Raw genomic sequence first — 19,982 nt, forward strand, 5'->3', positions numbered from 1 at the left:
ATCCAGGCCAAAAGGGGCTAAACAGAGCACTAGGGTGCCTAAAAACCCGCAGCATCCCACAATAAATCCGGAGGAAACCTCCCTGCGGGCGAGACCGGGCCCAACAGTGGTGAGAACCTCTGCAAATTCTACCCCACAGCCTGATTTCGGGTCCTCAGAGCCTCCTCATTAGCACTGTAAAGTGTCCAAGATGGTGGCCGGGCACGACTGAGAGGCCTCCTGCCAGCGGAGAATGCCCAGGGAGGTAAGGAGTGAAGCAGCGGAGAGCCGCCAGGCGGGAGAGCCGTTCAGGCAGATCAGCGGCGAGCAGTCAGCTGCCGGTTGAGGGGACGGTAGCGGGGAGACAGAGTGCTCGGAGGGGCAGCCATTTTGTGGAAGCGATCCCTCCCAGGGGAATAGGTACCCCTCTACAAAAGATTTTTGTCCACAGAAATGCCTGGATGGAGCTGACTAAGATGGCGTTCTAAGACCCAGGTTCTGTAATACCTTGAGCACCATTCTAAGCCTATGAAAGTAATTCAGATCTGATTAATCCTCTAAAAAATAAACCACATCACACACAAGTCCCTTTCACTATGGCTTCGAAAACGATTAGAACCATCAAAAAGAAGAAAAACCATATCGAGTTTCGTGAATACTTTAGAAAAAAAGGTCGTCCAATACCGCAGCAGGCGGAGAGGGGACAAGATCCCTCCATGGAATGCTCAGACTCTGAACCAGCGGTGGAGATCGAAAATCTCTCTACAGAGGAGGACTTATCTATCTTCTTTAATAAAATGGAATATCTGATGCAAACAGTAGTAAAGGATCTTAAAGAGGCAGTATCCTCCCTTGGGGAACGCACTAACTTCTTGGAATCCAAGATCAACGCCACAATCACCCTGCAATCTTTAATGGACATTGAGCTCAGGGAGGTGAAGTCCCAACTCCTTGACATCAAAGACAGACAGGATGATGCAGAGAATAGAGACCGTCGCAATAATCTCCAGATTCGAGGGATCCCGGAATCTGAAACAGATATCAAGAGGTTCATGGGCAAATGGCTAACATCCAGGCTATACAGAGGAGTCTCTTACCCTGGACAGATGACACAGAGCCTCAAGAATGAGACCCCAACCGGGAGACAGACCCAGGGATGTGGTGCTGAGATTCCACTACTTTAAAACAAAGGAAGCTTTCCTCTCTGCAACTAGAGGCTCCAGAGACATCAAGTTCCAAAATATATCATTACAGATATACGCAGACCTGGCTCCTTCCACACTGGCCAAAAGAAGAGATCTCAGAGAGGTAACAACGAAATGAAGAGATAGCAAGATAAAATATAGATGGACATTTCCCTTTGGGATAATGGTAATTAAAAATGGAAGACCCCCAGATACTCAGGAACCCGGACGATGGCAAAGCCTTCTCAACCATTTAGACCTGTCCCCCACTTCACCTGGTCTTGTTTCAGCAGATCGACCGCCATCGTGGACAAACACGGAGCGGAATAAGCCAGAGCGTCCAAGGTTGGCGGTCGGGGGGTCTCTCGAACTAAGAGAACCCTGAAGGTTCAGCATAAATAAACAAATTCACTCATAAAATGACTATATGCAAAAGTGCCAATTTATGTTTTCTAGCTTTTGTTAATCTGAGGTTGCACCCAAAGATTTGATGTGACGAGAGTAGATACAAAAGTAATTCAGGTTTATATATTATGGTATGTTTATGGGCTCATGTTATTACAAGGTTACTAAAGGTTTTCTAGTGAAGTCAAAGCCCACGATATGAATACAGTTTAGTCCCATCTTTGCAATAAGCCCAAAGCTCAAAAAAACCCAGGAGATGGAGCTTGAGCAGCCAGACCAGCTGGATCTTGGCCACCACCCCCAACCATGCCAGTGTCCTCAATGACACAGTTGTCCTTGTTATTTTCTTTTTCTCCCTCTCCCCAGATTTTTTTCCCCCAAGGGCAGATGAGTATCAGGAATGTCCCTCGGGAGGCACATCCATGCTCACTCTTTTTTTTCTGTTTTTTTCCCTATACTCCCCTCTCTATTTCCCCCCCTCTCCCTCCTTGCCCCCCATTCCCAAACAGCCGCTAGGAGTCGAGTATAATAATGGGTCAGCAATGCAAATGTAGATGGGCTATATGAGCCTGTAGCCCCCTGGGACCAACTATGTGTATCTACTAGAAACAGTCCGGATGTCTCTCTCGCTCCCCCCTGTAATTGCTATCTACCACGAATTTATAGACTTATCCAGGTCCCCTAGAGATGGCTCCCACCTCAGATATAGCAACAGCCCCAAAATGCTCACGTACACTAAATTTATACTAGGTTAAGTATTAAGAAATGTCGATTAGGACTTCCGGTGACGTCACCGGGAAAGGACGACTGAGTGAGGAGCTACGCAGACCCTCAGCAGCATCTTAAAGAAAAGCACCCATCTCACCCCCGATAAAAAAAAAATATTGCTCACAAGCAACCCTGTGGGAACTGTGGGATCATGACCAACCGCTCCAACAAAAAAAAAACAACGGGGTCACTCGCTACTTCCCACCCGCACAGCAACCGCCAGGGACGAACGAGGAAAGCCAAGATGGCGCCGACGGAGGCATGCAAGCGAACCCACCCGAGGAGCGGGCCCACCCTGACACCCCAGCGCCGGGCCTCAACAAAGAATATTTCGTCGCCCTATTTGCAAAAATTCAAAAGGGATTCCAGGAGGACCTAAATGCAGCCCTGGAGGGTCTGGAAACGGAAGTGGATTCCCTATCTAGCCGCACGACCAGCCTGGAATCCAAAATGGAGGACTCACGCGTGGCACAGTCCAATGCTGACGATGAGATTAACAGGCTCAACCATGAAATCAACCACCTCAAAGACACCCTCTAGGACTCCGAGAACAGAGAACGCAGACAAAACCTTCGTATAAGGAACATACCTGAGTCTGTGGCTCCAGATGCCCTCCACACCTACCTCACAGCCCTCTTCCTGCGGCTGGTCCCGGATCTCTCGCAACACGACCTGCGCTTCAACCGAGCACACCAGGCACTGGGCCCACGATCTAACAACCCTAACTGCTGCAAGGACGTTATTTCCAAACTCCACTCATACTCAGCCAAAGAGAGAATAATAAATGCTAGCAGAGGAGCAGGCAACATCCTGATGGACGGTGCCACAATACAGATATTCTCTGACTTATCAAGAACCACGATTACCAGGAGAAGAGAAATGAAGCCCCTCACTCTGGTACTGAGAAATCAAGGCATAAAATACCGCTGGGGCTTCCCCTTCAAGCTAATTGTCCAAAAAAATGGCCGCCACTTTGCCCTGACGAAACCCCGGAATTTCTTAAAGCAATAGGAGCCGCAACTGCACGGAGCCGTGGATCACCCTCTCGAGAACAAGAGGATACGGAGTAACCGCTTTGAGATCCCTTACAGCGATCCGCAAATACTGCTGCCGCACTCCTCTGCTTCTCCAGGTCGACCCCCACCTCCCCCCCCCCCCAGCGAAGGCCGCCACTCACCTGTCTGCCCGCAAATAGATGTCCCTGGACTCTAGGTAAAAGATGTCTCCACCTCCTTTTGGCCTGTCACGGGCCCCCCCTGCACCCCCCTACACCTGGTCGCTACCCGGGTTGGACTACTTAGACTGCCTACCACATCCCACACCGAGCCGCCTCCCGATCCATGGGGGGGGTTCTCCCTCCCCCCTCTCCCTCCAGAAGCCCCCCTTGAGACTCAACCAAACCCCCCTCACCCCCCCCCCCCCCGAGAGCTCCTTTCATGGTCCCTCTCTGGGTCCGATGGGGACGAAGAGGCCGCAAGACTTCGGCCCTTTATGCCCGGGGCCCTCCATCCGCACTCCTCATCCCCCCCACTCTCACCTAGCCCTCTCCCCACCCCTCCCCTCTCTTACCTGCACTACCGCTATGTCCAGGGACACGGTGGGACCTTTGGAGCCTGTCTCCATCTTGGCACAGGGTGTCCCGGACCCGTTGGTCAGGAGGAGGCGATGAAACTTCCGCGGGATCTTCTGTGACAACGCCTGGCGAGGGAAGGGGCCTTGCGGCTGAGGCGGCGCCCCGGCCGCCTAGATCAAGCTCCTGCATGGAGGGCCCCACATACCCAGCTTACCCCCTTCCCCTTCACCCTCCGAGCCGTCGCCGACCACCGCACTCAAGAGCCTCAGAGTCCATTATACTCCCCCCCCCCCCTCATTTCCCCCCGCCTCCCACCCTTCACCTCCCCCCACCCCCTCACCTAAGCCATTCTCTCCCCCCTCCCTCCCCCTTCCCCCCCCTCCCTCTTCCCCTCCCCCTCTTCTCCCCCCCATCTCTTTTCCCTCCCTCTCTGCCCCTCCCCTGTGGCCCCACACCATTGGAAAGAGGAAAAAAGAGACTACTGTGCATTCTGTGCAATAATATGTTTATCTTTTTCTCCCACTTCTTCCCCCCCCCCCTCATGCATGCTTGAGTGATCCTGTTAGAGACCGTCGCACAACCCAAGGAGGGTCCACACCACAATGCCCCATACCGACAGAGGAGCGACCAACACCAATTACCTTCCCGTCTCCCCCCCCCCCCCCCCCCCCAATTCTCCCCAAAATTCCAGATATCTTGAACCTGGCTGAGTACAACATGCAAAGCCTAAGGTTGCCAATATAGACCCACACCGAACAGAGATGCTTACACATACTTGCTGAGGGCATCTGCACCCTACTCCCCTCCTCGCCTGGCCCACACCATGCCTGGCGATCACGGAGGATCTCCTAGGGGACTTTTCCCCACCACCTTCACCACTATGGTGTCTAAGGTTTTTCTCTAGGGTAAATCCACGACTATCCCCCCGCCCTCCCCCGGGTCCAGGACCACCCCCCCTCCCTCCTTGTCCCACTCCCGCCTACTGACAGCTGATGCAACCAAGGTATGTTCCACCTCACATGTGCAAAACACCACTAATCCCAACACCAGGTCCAGACAGACCCAGAAATAAATCAACTAATCCCATTAGAACACAAAGCAAAAGGGAAGGCGGAAGGGCCCAACTCCAATCGCCAATAAAACAACACAACGCCACAATGAAACCTCTAAAACTTATTACCCTTAATGTCAAAGGACTTAACTCAGTCCACAAAAGGAAACTAGCACTCCAGGAATTAAAAAAAATCGAAAGGAGACATCCTGTTTGTACAAGAAACACATTTTAATATGCCCAATCCCCCAAACACCTTCAGAAGCGTCTTCCCCCTCTCCTACTTCGCATCTTCCCCTCAGAAAAAAAGGGGCGTCGCGATTCTGATTAGGCAGAATGTCCCATTTATAGCCTCCAAAGTACTCCCAGACACAGAGGGTAGATACATTTTGATTCAAGGCACATTGTCCAGATCACCGATATCCCTACTAAACATATACGCTCATAACGAGAAGCAGATCCCTTTCCTAAGAGAGATACTTGAATCTCTAGATCCCCAATCTCTCCGATCTCTCATAGTCACAGGGGACCTGAACCTAATGGCCTCGCCAACCCTAGACAGATCCTCCCCACATACGGGTGCCCCTCTAGCTCAAGCACAAAAGAAAACCAAGGATTTTAAAAACTTATTGGAAGACTTCTCCCTAGTTGATATTTGGAGGGCTCAGCACCAGGGCCAGAGGGACTACACGTTTTCCTCTGCCTCGCATCAGTCTTACTCGCGGATTTACTATTTCTTAGGCACCCAAAACATTCTCCAGGCATCCTCCCAGTCAAACATAGGCCAATAACTTGGTCGGACCACGCCCCTGTCGAACTAACGCTCTGTCTCCCTTTCGCCAAGAGCAACTCCTATAAGTGGAAGCTCAATGACTCCCTTCTCAACCACCCAGAGATAGAAAACACAATTCGACAAAAACTGAAGTCTTTCTTCGAAATAAACAAAGGCTCAGTAACATCCCCAGCAACCCTCTGGGAGGCCCATAAGGCGTCCATCAGAGGGGACATAATTTCGCTTCTTATAAGAAAAGACAAAAGCTCCAGTTACAAAAGGAGCTCACCAACAAAATTATAGACCTAGAACACCAATACAAGGCCAACCCAACCAAAAAACTGCTCAAAACCCCAGAAAAAACGAGAGCGGAACTGAGACATTCCCAGCTGGAGGAGGTGGAGAGAGCATTGCGTTGGACAAACCAAAAAATTTACGACAAGGGCAACAAAGTGAATAGATTGCTGGTCTCTAAACTCAGGGGGTTGAAAACTAAGTCCCAAATCTCCAGAATCCAGTCCAAATATGGATTTATTCTCTACTCCGAAAAGGAGATCGAGAAAGAATTCTCTAACTTCTATACAGACCTATACAACCTACACCCCCCAGACAATGGAGCATCCTCCACAACCGCAATCACTAGCTTTCTAGACCAATGCAACCTCCCCTCCCTCACCCAGCCAGAGCTCAAATCCCAAAACAAGCCTATTTCCCAGGAAGAATTACTCACAGCCATTAAATCATTAAAACCGGCCAAAACTCCGGGCCCAGATGGCTTTTCAAATATTTACTTTTAAAAATTTTCCCCCACACTTACCCCATATATGCTCGAGATATTCAACTCCTTTCTGGCAGGGGAAGCAATCCCAAACACAATGACCTCGGCCAATCTAGCCATAATTCATAAAGAAGGTAGAGACCCGCTCCAGTGCGGCAGTTATAGACCGATCTCCCTGCTTAACACAGACCTTAAAATATACAGCAAGATCCTAGCAAACAAGCTAAACCCAATCCTCCCTAGACTGGTCCACATAGACCAAGTTGGATTTGTGTCGGAAAGGCAGGCCTCTGACAACACACGCAAGATTGTCGATATCATTGACCATGCACACCACACTGCCACGAGGGCCATCGCACTTAGCCTCGATGCTGAAAAAGCGTTCGACAGAATAAAATGGACCTTCCTAGACCAGACCTTACTGAAATTTGGCTTTTAAAACCAATTCTTACAGGGAGTTCGCGCCCTGTACCAAAGCCCAACGGCATATATCAAGCTTCCAGGCGGCTCGTCAGACCCAATACATATTAAAAACGGGACCAGACAGGGCTGTCCCCTGTCCCCCCTTCTTTTTGCGCTGACAATAGAACCCCTGGTGAATAGAATCAGAAATGACTCGAATATCACAGGCATCCCAATTGGCAATACAGAGTATACGATCTCCTTGTTTGCGGATGACATCATCCTCACCCTAACCAACCCCCACATCTCCCTCCCCAACCTCCACAAAACGCTAGACCAATTCGGCCTCATCTCCGATTATAAAATTAACCTAGACTAATGATTGGATTTCCCTCCAACGAAATGATAAATATAAATGGAACTCAACCTCCATAAAGTACCTAGGGGTTCACATCACGAACTCTTACGAATTGCTCTACCGAGCAAACTACCCCCCCCCCCCTTTTTGCCCAAATCAGAAAAGACCTAGACTCCTGGAATAAACTCCAAATATCATGGTTTGGCAGAATCACCACAGTAAAAATGTCCATTCTCCCTAGAATGCTGTACCTTTTCCAAACCACCCCTACAGCAATCCCCATAGCAGAACTTACAAATATCCAAACCCAAATCTTCCAGTTTATCTGGCAGGGAAAAAAACCCAGAGTCCCAAGGTTAGTACTAATCACCTCAAAACTAGGAGGAGGGCTGGGGGTCCCAGACATAGCCAGATACTACTATGCAGACCAGTTGAAGCAAGCCGTGTCGTGGAACAACAGCCCGTCATCCGCTTGCTGGCTAGCAATAGAATCTGATTATGCGAAACCTTTCTCCCTGACATCATCCCTCTGGTCTCCCGCAGATAAGGAAAAACTACTCCCACGGTTCGATCTAGGTGCAATGAGGTGTACGTGGAGGATATGGACATCAAATAAAGGGAAGTATGGCCTAGTAGCATCCCCCTCCCAGCTAACCTCAATCTTTGACAACCCCAACTTCCTGCCGGGGGGCTCACAGAAACAACTACACCAATTTCGAAATCACAATAGCCGCGGATCTATTGCAAAGCGGGGAGATCTTTACCCTCCAGGAGCTCCAGAATAAACAACAGGTGTATAACCTGCCAGTGTTCAAATTTTTTCAAATCCGACACTTTCTCCTGACAACCTCACAAGGTTCTAAATTTCCCAAACCAACTCAATTTGAACTCTCTGTCTAAAACGCACATACCAGAGAGGATTAATTCCGAGCATATACGGGGCCTTAGCCAAAGTAACAACCTTGACAGATCACGCTTACATGCTTAAACGGAGTGCGGATCTCAACGTAGACATTGACAGGGACGATTGGGAGGATATCTGGGAATCGGCTTCCAAATCATCAATTTGCACTGTAACAAAAGAAAACATCTACAAAATCCTATTCTACTGGTACCTAACCCCGAGTAGACTGAGCCAAATCTTCCCTGGCACATCAGACCTATGTTTGAGAGGGTGTGGTCAGAGAGGGGACATCTGGTGGATGTGTCCACAGATATAAAAATTCTGGGCCATGATCCAACGTCTACTTTTGGACGTGATGGGGCAGGAGATCCCGCTATGCCCGCTGACCCTGGTGCTGGCCAAACCGCCGGATGATATCCTGGCTCCCCTAACAAGACTAATAGCAGCTATACTAACAGCTGCAAGGTGCTCCATTGCGGCCGCATGGAAGCAAATCAACCCTCCATCCAGGGGTACAGTAATCAAAACAATTAACACGATTATGACCATGGAGAAACTTTCAGCCATGCTTAACCAGCGCTCCCAACACTTCTAAAAAATATGGGAACACTGGCTAGAATCAAGGGAACACACACAGCTATGATCAGACGATCAGCCGCCCCTCCTCCCCCCCCTTGTTTGACTCGCCTCCCCCTTCACCCTCTTCCCCCCCCTCACCCAAGAAAAAGACAGGACCTACTTTGACGCAGAGTAAGACAGCCAAAGTCTCTGCACACACAACGCGTTTCGGATACAGGCGTGTGTCACACGCCTGACGAAGGATTCAATTATCCGAAACGCGTTGTGTGTGCAGAGACCTGGACCAGAAGTTGTGTGTCTACTCGAGGACACCATAGCTGGCGCCTGCACTGACGGTGAACAGTCCTGTAGACCGGACGCAACGAACAGGAGCACACTGCACCGGAGAGCGTGAGGTTGACGTCGGCGTCCCTGAGCAGTTTTTTACATGTGAGTGAATTGTTCTCTCACATTCTTTGCCAAATAAACGTATTTTTATTCATCTGTGTGCCGCTGTCTTCCACTACATGCGCCCTGAGTGGCCCATCCATGATGTACAGAGGGAGAAGGAGCATGACTGACTAGCAAGAAGGAGGGAAAGTCACAGGCGCAGAGCAAATGGATGGTGGCTTTTTTTTCCTCAGCACTGTGCTGGAACTTCCTTTAGCATGGGAGTATATAATAAAGCAGCAATCCGGCGTACTGACAAGTCATGTCTATACATGATTCCATCCAAGGCTGCGCTGGGCTGGACCCCCCCCAGCCGCCTATCCCCCGTCTTCACTGCCGAGTCTACATTTCAGCAGCCAATCAATGTAAACGTCTGGACATTTATTGGCTGCTGAAACTGACGTCGCGCTACTGCAGCCGGAGATCACAGATTGAAAAGACTCCCGCGACTGCAGCAGCGTCGATGCCGTACTTTCCAGCCAATGGTAGTTTCAAAACTGAACACTACCATTGGCCGCCAGGCATCTGTGCGCAAGCACGTCGTGTAGTGTGCTGTGTGAGCGGGGCCTAAGAACTCAAAGCACACTGCATGAGAGGTGAGCCCATGATTTATCGGAAGGTTCCGTCCTGCCTATATGCGGACGTGTGTTGTAAACTCATTATGGGTAGTACCCTGGTAGTTTAGAATAGGCACACAAATTGTGTAACAGCCTAGAGGCACGCTATATACATTGACCGTATCAAGATATAGCCTCATAATAACTACTTTCCCTTGTAACTGTAACAAACACACTTGAATCTCCTGCCCCCCATGGGTATACCTCATGACGTCAGTGCACACGTACCAACGACGTACGTTTCACGTCAGAACGGTTCATCAAGACCCTATTCCCCAGGGGGGTATAATGTGGGAACAGTAATAACTGTACTTAAACAAAATGACATACAAAATAACAGTAAATTAACACAAACAGATACAATAATGCAGGTTCTGAGGGCCTTGCCCGTGAGAGTTTACAATCTAGATGGAATGTATATTAAGGAGTGACTGGCTTCACTATGAAACCTTAGCTGTGGTTGGGAAAGATCTATTGATAAGAGAAGCTGAGAAGGAGGAGGCAAGGGTGGGGATCTTTAGAGAGAGATCGAGAAGCTTGAATATACAGGACATGTGTATACCAGTATCAAAATGACAGACAGAAAAGGTGACCTGTATCATGGGACAAAGTCATTAACACCCACAATAATAAAAAAAAATTAAATCAACCTCCAGCGTGCCCACCCTTGGAAAAATATTTTGAAATAACTGGCTAGTCCATCCCACCTTTGCTGTGATTGAGAGGAGTGGGAAACTGGATGGAGGGGTATGCTAGTGGTATGCATTCATCAAGGTTACACTAAGGACAGAGCCCCCATTCAACAGTGAGAAGAATAACTCACAGTTAGCTAAAGTCAAGGGAACAGAAGATGAGAGAAAGGATCTGAGTCTGATAACTTTGCTGTGAGTTGACAAAGTCCAGTAAGAAGAGCAGGCAGTGGAGGAGGAGGACAGGGTAGCAGATACTTTCTTCAGGCCACAGAAAGTAGTGAGGGAGGAAATTTTGACGTCACTGGATTTGAAAGGTGTATACACCGAGAGCCAATGAATGTGTCAATCCTTCAATTATTATTTTGAAGCATCTGATTTACTTTGAGTGAGAGCTTGGTGGTGTTAGAAAAGTAGCCGTAAGAAGAGTGGTGAAGAAAGATGAGGATGGTGATAGCTTATCTCATGAGGACTACAGCAAGGATACAGAGAGAACATTGACCGGCTTCACACTTTGTGTGAGGATTTGTTGGTAGTAAGGAAGCTATAGTAATAAGTGCAGTGCAGAACAAGGATATCTAATATTCACATATCCCAGGAGTCTGATTATTCTGTAATCCCTTCCCTCGTAGGTACCTACAGTCAACCACAGTGGGTTTTCTGGTGCTTCTTTAGGCTTGAGCTTTGGCTGAAGCTCTTCTCACATTCAATGCAGGCGTACGGGCTCTCTCCTGTATGTATCCTCAGGTCCTTGACAAGAGTTGAGCGGACACTAAAACTCTTCCAGCTTTCACAGCAGGCGGTTTCTCTCCAGTGTGAACTCTCTGGCGGGTGATGATATTAGAGTTCTGGGTGAAGCCTTGACCACACTCATTACATATATAAGGCTATTCTCCTACATGGACTCTCTGATGTGTGTTGAGGCTAGCGCTATGTTTGAAACTCTTTCCACACTCTGTGCATGTGTATGGTCTCTCTAGTGTGTTGAATTTCTGATTCCTGACAAGGTTGGGGCTCTTTGTGACGGTCTTCCCACCATGGACTCTGTGGTGTTTCATTAGCTCCATCTTGTGTGCAAACCTTCTACTGCATTCTCTGCAGACATACTGTATTTCTCTCTTACATAAGTCACCTGATGTCTCAAAGTGTGGGAGCTGCCGGAGAAGATTTTCCCACACTCCAGGCAGGAGAATGTTTTTTTCCTGCAGTGGGCCCTGAGGTGTCTATAACTGGGTTGGAACTATGGGTGAAGCTTTGCCCGCACTCATTACATATGTAAGCCCGTTCTCTTACGTGGACTCTAATATATATTGAGGTTGGAGCTCCGGTTGAAACTCTTCCCACACTCTGTGCATGTGTGTGCTTCCTCTCCAGTGTGGATTCTACAATGTTTGACAAGGTTAGAGCTCTTTGTAAAGGTCTTTCCACACTCCATGCACACATACAAATTCCCACTTTTATGGTCTCACCAGAACCAACCTGAATGTAAAACTCTTCCCACATACCCCATATGGATTTTTCTCTAATACATGAGTCGTCCGGTGTCTCAGAATGTGGGAGCTGTTGGAGAAGGTCTTTCCACACTCCAGGCAGGAGAACAGCTTCACTCCAGAGTGGACTGAGGTGTCTCACGAGGTTGGAACGCTAGCTAAAGCTCTTTCCGCACAGTGCAGACGTGTGCCCTCTCTCCCGTGAGAACCCTCTGGTGCATAGCGAGGTGAGAGCTGTACGCAAAACTCTTTCTACAGTCTGAACAGGTATGCTACTTGTGCTCCACATCCTCTGTCTGGTGGAGAACCTAGTGTGACATTTTAGAGCTCTTCCAACACACAGTACATAAGTACGTTTTCTCTTCTCAATGTCTTCCTTCCCAGTCATTGAGCCCCCACCTGTTCCCCTTGTTATCATACGTAGAATCTCCAGTTCGTCTTTTTGGGTTCCCTTGAGATTGGACCTTCCATTCTTCTATGTCCTAGTGCATTTACGGAGATAGCGACGCTATGATTCTGTATTCCTCAATGAACGGATCTCGAGTGACTTTCTTACAGAATTTGCGGCCACTCTATTGCAATTTTCTTCTGTGTGATATTGGACAACGTCTTCCATTTTCCAGCATTGTTGATGACGGAGTGTGGAATATTTTTCTCGCTTGTCCAAAACCATAGTTGCAATTTCTGCTGGAGAATAAGTAGAGAATAGAAAAATAACATCTATAACAATGTTTAATGTCTCTATATACTTCAAGCCACCTCAAATTGAACAAACTGTGTAATGATGCAGATTACCCTTTAACATAAAAATACCCCACAAAAGTATATATTTTCTGAAAGTATATGCCCCAAGGAATTAAAATGTGAGAAATGCCTTTCCTCACTAACATTTCTGTCCGGTAATCTTTACTAAAAAAAAAAGCATACATTTATGAGACAAATATAAAGACCATTTTTTTTTTTTAAAGAAACCGTTTACAAGGGCACTAAAAAGGAAAAAATGTGGGAGAGACATACAAAGAACATATTATTAAAACAAATGGTTCTTATAGTTTCTTTCCTCCTTCAATTGGTACCTTGGTGAGATAAAGCCTCAAAGAGACAAACACAGGAAACAAACTATAGTGTAGTATGTATATATTGACCGATTGTCCAAAAGTATCACACTCGCAAATTTTAAAACTTTTGTGCTTTTAGGAGATGATATGGCTGCTGTCCTCTTCGTTCAAAGCATGCACTGTTACTTTATGGTCTGTCTTTTTTGCATAATGTCACCAAGGTACCTGGACTACTTTAAACTTTACATGAGGTACATTGATGACAACTTCATGCTTTGGGACGGGACTGAAGCATCACTTATACAATAAATCACTTAACTCAACACCCTTGAGTCTACAGTCGGCTGACACTCACTTATGACTTACAAGCAATTATCTTGATGTCACTATTTGAAGTCCACTTAAAAAGGGCCTTCCATAATCACAAATGGTAAGAGTTGTAAAAATCACCAGCAGTGCCACAGACCAGACAAGGCCCTTGAGGATATGGGCAACCACTTTAAAGAAATAGGCTACCCTTAGATCACTGGTGGGCAACAGGTAGCCAGCAGGGACTTTCCCTATGGCCCCCAGCCTCCCCACTCCCTGGTCCCTTCCTCTCCTCTAACTTTAAGCCATTCTCGCATTCACACGGGACGGAGCTACAATGGGGCGGGGTTACCTGGGAGTGGGTCATGGTATGGCGAAGTGAGAGAGGTGAAGTGGGGGAGACAGGGAGTGAGAGAGGTGAAGTGGGGGAGAGAGAGGAGAGGTGGGGGAGAGAGAGGAGAGGTGGGGGAGAGAGGGAGAAACATGGGGTGGGCGAGGCAGTGATAGAGGTGAGGTGGGAAACTGATTGAGAGAGGTGAGGTGGGGAGACAGACAGAGAGTGAGGTGGAGGGGACAGAGAGTAAGAGAGGTGATGTGGGGGAGACAGTGAAATGCAAGTGAGGTGGGTGAGGGAGGTGAGTTGGAGGAGACAGAGAGAGGTGAGACGGTGAGGTAAAGTAGGGGAGACAAAGAGTGAGTGAAGTGAGGTGGAGGGGACAGATATTGAGAGAGGTGAGGTGGGGAGAGTGAGATGGGTGAGGTGGTGGAGGGGACAGTGAGAGAGGTGAGGTGGGGGCAGTGGTGAAAGAAGATTTTTATTCTTACAGGAACCCCCCTCCCCACCCCTTGTTAGCAACTTGTCGTTCACAATTCCTCGCTCCCACCCCCCTCTATTCCCCCACCCCGTGGCTGTCTTCACTCTTCCTCTCAGCCACCTGGCCCCTCTCCTCACACTCTCCCTCCTCTCCACTATCACTCAATGACCCCCTTCTCACTCAATGCCGCTCGATCAATCCGCCCCCACACTAATTCCCCCCTCCCCACACACAATTCCTTCACATACACAATTACACACAATCTCCCCTCAGATACCCATACAATTCCCCTCAACAATAACACTCCCAAACAATACACATACTATTACCCATAATATAATATCCCCCACACAATATTATACTCTTCCACAATATACACAATATAATACCCCCACACACAATTTACACATTATCCCCTAAAACACACACACACAATATACACATTACCCTCACCCCCACAAAAGAAAAACAATAAAACACACACACTTACCTTCGGGAAGTTGGGCCCCACTCCCGGCGAGTAATATTGGGAGCAAGAGGCCCGCAGCTGATAGGAAGAACTCTGTCTCTCTCTGCACCTCCCTCCCTTCTCAGTTTCCCTGCATCTCCCTGAGGTTTCTCCCTATCTCTCTGCACCTCCCTCCCTTCTCAGTTTCCCTGCATCTCCCTGAGGTTTCTCCCTATCTCTCTGCACCTCCCTCCCTTCTCCGTTTCCCTGCATCTCCCTGAGGTTTCTCCCTGTCTCTCTGCACCTCCCTCCCTTCTCAGTTTCCCTGAATCTCCCTGAGGTTTCTCCCTGTCTCTCTCTGCGCCTCCCCCCTCCATTTCCCTGCGTCTCCTTGTATCTCTCCATACACAGAGCTGGCTGGTCAGTGACGTAGGATGCCTTAAAATGGGCATAGTCATATATGGACATCCACGTCACTGACCGGAGCCGGTTTTGTTGGGAGATAAGCAGAGATGCAGGGAAACGGAGGAGAGAGACAGGGAGATACAGGGAGGCATGGAGAGAGACTGGCAGAGACAGGGAGACGGCAGGGAGAGATATCAGGGAGACAGAGAGGCAGGAAGATTTACATCCGCTATAATTCATATGGGTATGCAGTCCCGGCACTTATTGTTTTACCGGTACTGTGTACCGGCCTACTTTCACCACTGGTGGGGGGGAGAGTGAGAAAGGGGAGGTTGGTGGTGAGAGAGGTGAGTTGGGGGAGACAGTGAGAGAGAGGAGGGAGACAGGGTGAGAGAGTAGGGGGGAGAGAGAGATTATATGGAGAAATATGAGTAGTTATAGGGAGCGGTTATATGGGGTAATAGGAGGAGTTATAGGGAGCGGTTATATGGGGCTACAGGAGTTATACACTGAGTGGTTAAATGGGACAATAGGAGATATGGGGATATAAGTCAATATATTATGTGTGTCCCTTTTAGAGGCTGAGGGGCCACACTTGCGGCCATTGGTGTATATCATGTTGCCCACCACTACCATAGATGAACTATATATGGCTATAGCTAAAGCTAAATGCCTTGAACGTGAAGTCTTACTGGTACCAAAACCTAAGAAGGCTATCATTGAAGATAGATTCTGCATTTCCAGTGCACACAGCACTACCAGCTCAGCAATTTAAGAAACTATTAATAACCACTAGCATATCATCAGTTCAGATCCCCTATTAGGGAGTACATTATCAGTAAAACCACTGTTTATTATTAAACGTGGCAAAACCTTAAAGGACTGGCTAGTTGTCATGATTCCCTCCAGGAGTACCCCTTGCCGACCTGTAGGGGTACACAGAGGCGTTAGGTTCTGACTGACTGGTATGAACCAGAACAGTCAATTAGGCCAGCTGCTATCCTAGGTTAGCTATAAAACCCCACCCCACTGCTTGGTCTTTGCTTGTCGAACATTTTGTTTTACAGGCCCGGAGTCACTTTATTCTTTTTCCCTAGAACTGGAACGTTCCCTGTTCCTCTTCATTCTGGCTCCTAGTTCTACTGACACTAAGGTACATTTTTTGCTTCTTGTTTTGTATTCCCTTTGCACTAGTCTGTCCCCTTGTTTATCATATTGTCCCTTGCTATTTATTTCTCGAGCATTTAGCACTGCAGTTTCTTGCATCTTATCTTGATTGTCCTGTTTTTCCTTAGCACAATTGTTTCCTGTTTATTAATTAGACACCATAGCTTTTTGGTGTAGCTGTGCACATTATTGCAGACTCCATTTTGTTTTCACTGTCTTGATTATTTTTGTGTTATATTAAACCCTATCAGTTTTTACATATATTTCTGACTCCTGTCTTTTTTGGGTTTCCATGCTATCTCCGAGGGTTCCACACATCCTGGTACTCTGCACACTGATGTACGTGATACAGATAAACACCAGGACCTGGCTGGCTGCTCAGAATGGGTCCTTCTACTACACGAGCTGGGTTAATTGCAAACACAATGACCGGGGCTACTTTCAATTACCCCCAAACTGGGAAACCTATAGAGATTAAACACCAAAATAACATGTGAATCCCAATGCATGGTTTATCTCATATGCTGTCCCTGTGATTTTCTGTATTTTGGGAAGACCAAATGCATGTTGAAAGAACGAGTAGTTCAACATCGATCGTGCATCAAACAGGCCCTACTCTTTCAATTAAGCAATGATGACTCAAAGCATCAACCAGTTGCTAGACATTTTGCTGCACCAACTTCCGATTTATGACCATTGACTGCGCAGCCAAAAATCCCCGCAGTGGAGATCAGGATAGAGATCTCCTGCAATGTGAAGCCCGCTGGATATTCAAACTCGGGACCATGGCGCCTTTAGGTCCCAATGAAGAGTTCAATCTCTCCTGCTACAACTGAAGCTCTCTCATTCCCGTGGATTTATTTACAAATGATGGCTAAAACCCAACACCGTGGTTGATATGTGACAGATTACGTACATTTTTCAATTATGGATGACCATTGTTACACCAATGTGTTTTACAAACGAAACGGATAAGCAACAGAATGGGGATACCCGTGTGAATCTCCCACTGGCATTTGGATTAGCACATCCCAGTAGATGTTTACATTTGTCTTTGTTATGACTATTTCTTATCCTGGTACTATTCCTGCCATTAAATCATTCAGTATAACACACCTGTGTATGGATGCACCGAGTCATGCATTTGCCTTCACCAGATGCCTGGCATGTGTCCTGGTAAGCTGACCCTTATCTTTGAAACTATGATCCCATTGTGAGCCTGTTAATTGCTTGTACCCTGTGCCAGTTACTAACTTATCTTTAAATGCTGCCCCTGCACCCCTTATGACTGACGAGGTAAAAACGCTACGGTTGTATGTGCAATACATGAAAATATGAGGCAAGACGGTTTACTATGTACCTCCCACACTGGTGGGAACTCTGCTGATTATGCACTGGTTAGCTTGTATATTAAACCTTAAAAATGAGACAATGCTTGTCTCCCATTTCCTGGTTTGCAATCAGTCTATTAGGCCTCGGCCAAGGTTCTGGCGGGCGGGCGGAGGCGCGCTGAGGCTCGGGGAAAGCGGGTGCTTTCCCTGGCCTTAGACAGCGCGCCGTCCGGGGGCGTGTCGGGGCGTGTCGGCGGGCGGGCCAGTAACGTCACGGAGCTGGTTCACCCTCATTGGGCGAACCGCTCACGTGACCGGCCCTGCACTCCGCCAAGCACTTGATTTTAAAATTTCCCTAAGACCTACGCTTCCGCAAGCGCGCGGAAGCGTAGGCGAGCCCCTACTAAAGCCGCTCTCATTGCGGCTGTAGGGGCTCACTGGTAAGTACCAGCGCGCCTCACGCGCTGACCATGCCCGAGGCCTTAGGCTAGTCGGGATGGTACGTTTTTAGTGCCTTTTTCTTTATCTTCTAGATACTAACTGGTCTAGTGCCAAGTCCTTGGTATTATGTAGTGTTGAAACTTGATTGTATGTGTGTATCTGTGTGTGTATAAGCTTATAGGGATCCATGTCAAAATGGATTTGAAGCAAAAGGTGGCACTGTGTGCTCATTTGCATGTCATTTCCCAGAATCTGTATGCTGGGCGATTTTATGGTGAATAGCAGGGTTGCAGACCTGTCTAAGACATGCAAATGAGCATACAGTAATATTTCCATTTGCTCTATGCTTTAAGGTGGAGGTTTTCTTGTCACTTTTGTTTACCCACCATAACTTAAATAATGTGTGGTGGATGCCTGTCCAAAGCTTCAAATGGCAATGCCAGTATAACCAGTCTCACACTGATGAGGTTGAAACAGCTCGGCCTTTTGGCTAAGATCAAGTGTAGTGTCTATCCTACCTGTGGCAGGAGTAGGATGGACAGTGGCACATGTTTGGTCCTCTGGCTTGGTCGAGAGGTGTGATGAGCCCAAGATTTCTTGGCTCTATGCACCCCGGAATGAGAACTGACTGGGGGGGTTCCTAGTAGAGTACTGACCGCGGGTAGCGCACTGTGGGCAAGGTTATGCCCTTCCGCAGCTACAGCACTGGTACGTTGAACAGTTCCCAGCATCGGACCCTGAATTCCTAGGATTACTTCCCTCATTCACGTCGTTCCCGGGACTTCTGGCTAAGGGTGGGCGAAAATTTTTTAACCCGCCCGGCCCATCAGGGCTGGGGTGCTCCGGCATGACCCACTCAATACGGCTAGTCACCGTCCCTCGTCGGACGGAAAACGACAAAGACTCTGAAATTCTTCCGGGCCTTTTGGGTCTGAAGGGAGGAAGAGATGGACGTTCCGAATCCTGACAGAGGACGACGTCAAAGACCCCGAAGACCTAGGCCTACGGAATGACAGTCGCACGGAGAAGCACCCAGCCACTTAAGTGGCTTGGGTTCACGTGGAGGGGGAAAAAAAGCTGTCTGTGTGTAGGTTTACTGGCCATGCATCTTAACCCAGGCTGTACTGAAAAGCTGTGCAATGCAGCAAGCATAAGCTTATAGGGATCCATGTCAAAATGGATTTGAAGCAAAAGGTGGCACTGTGTGCTCATTTGCATGTCATTTCCCAGAATCCCTTGCTGCAGTGGAAGCACTGGGCGATAATGGTGAAAGGCGTGGTTGCAGACCTGTCTAAGACATGCAAATGAGCGCACAGTAATATTTCCATTTGAAAGCGATATATATATATAAGGCACCATTGCACATGGCCAGACTAATAGTGCTTGACACAGTACCACAACTCTCTAAAGACCCTGATTTTTACCTGGCTTCAACATTCCCTACATCACACCTCCCAGTACTCCACTGGCTTCAGGAGTTCACTTTGGACATTGGCTATGGACCCTGCCATCAACTGTTTTGAACAGTAAGAATTTATCATGATCGACTCTCGTATTAAGTGCCATTGGATATGGGATGCTATATGGGCAGTTTGTAGATATTTAGAGAACTATGCTTGTGTATTTTGTATATTGGCTATTCACAACGTCTCCTGCATTGCTGTGTATTATTGCTTTTTACATGTTATTGCTCCGCAACATGCCTACTGTACTGCTCCATAGCCAATACCCATTTAGCTGAACACTGCCTACTACTCAGTATGAGTCACGCAACCCGTCTGCATATTGAATCCATACAGAGTATCCTAATGGATACCGTGCACTATCCACTGGCACATGCTATATGCAGCCTTCCCTGCACCTCAAGGGGTTCATCTTACACCATTTCATTATGCGTGACCAGCAGGACCTTGTCAGTCTATTTCCCATTGGTGTTCCCGCCTGCAGTACCTGCTCTAGCCATCAGGTATTTGGATAGTTTCTTTTTTTTTTCAACTTGCAAACATATTTTATACTGTGCTCAGAATTAC

The 19,982-nt window shown here is 47.9% G+C and overlaps 1 protein-coding gene across 1 annotated transcript in view; it reads left to right on the forward strand.

The window, feature by feature from the left end:
- The window catches only part of LOC142494694 (uncharacterized), a 39,417-nt gene that overhangs the window by 12,344 nt on the left and 7,091 nt on the right, over positions 1-19,982 (forward strand). The window contains 5 exon segments of the mRNA XM_075599126.1: positions 505-1,140; positions 2,944-3,233; positions 5,987-6,389; positions 6,699-6,891; positions 12,039-12,123. Of these exon segments, the coding sequence (XP_075455241.1) occupies positions 505-1,140; positions 2,944-3,233; positions 5,987-6,389; positions 6,699-6,891; positions 12,039-12,123 (1,607 nt within the window).

Source organism: Ascaphus truei, chromosome 5 (genome assembly GCF_040206685.1).
Source record: "Ascaphus truei isolate aAscTru1 chromosome 5, aAscTru1.hap1, whole genome shotgun sequence".
In the NCBI taxonomy this organism is placed as follows: Eukaryota; Metazoa; Chordata; class Amphibia; order Anura; family Ascaphidae; genus Ascaphus; species Ascaphus truei.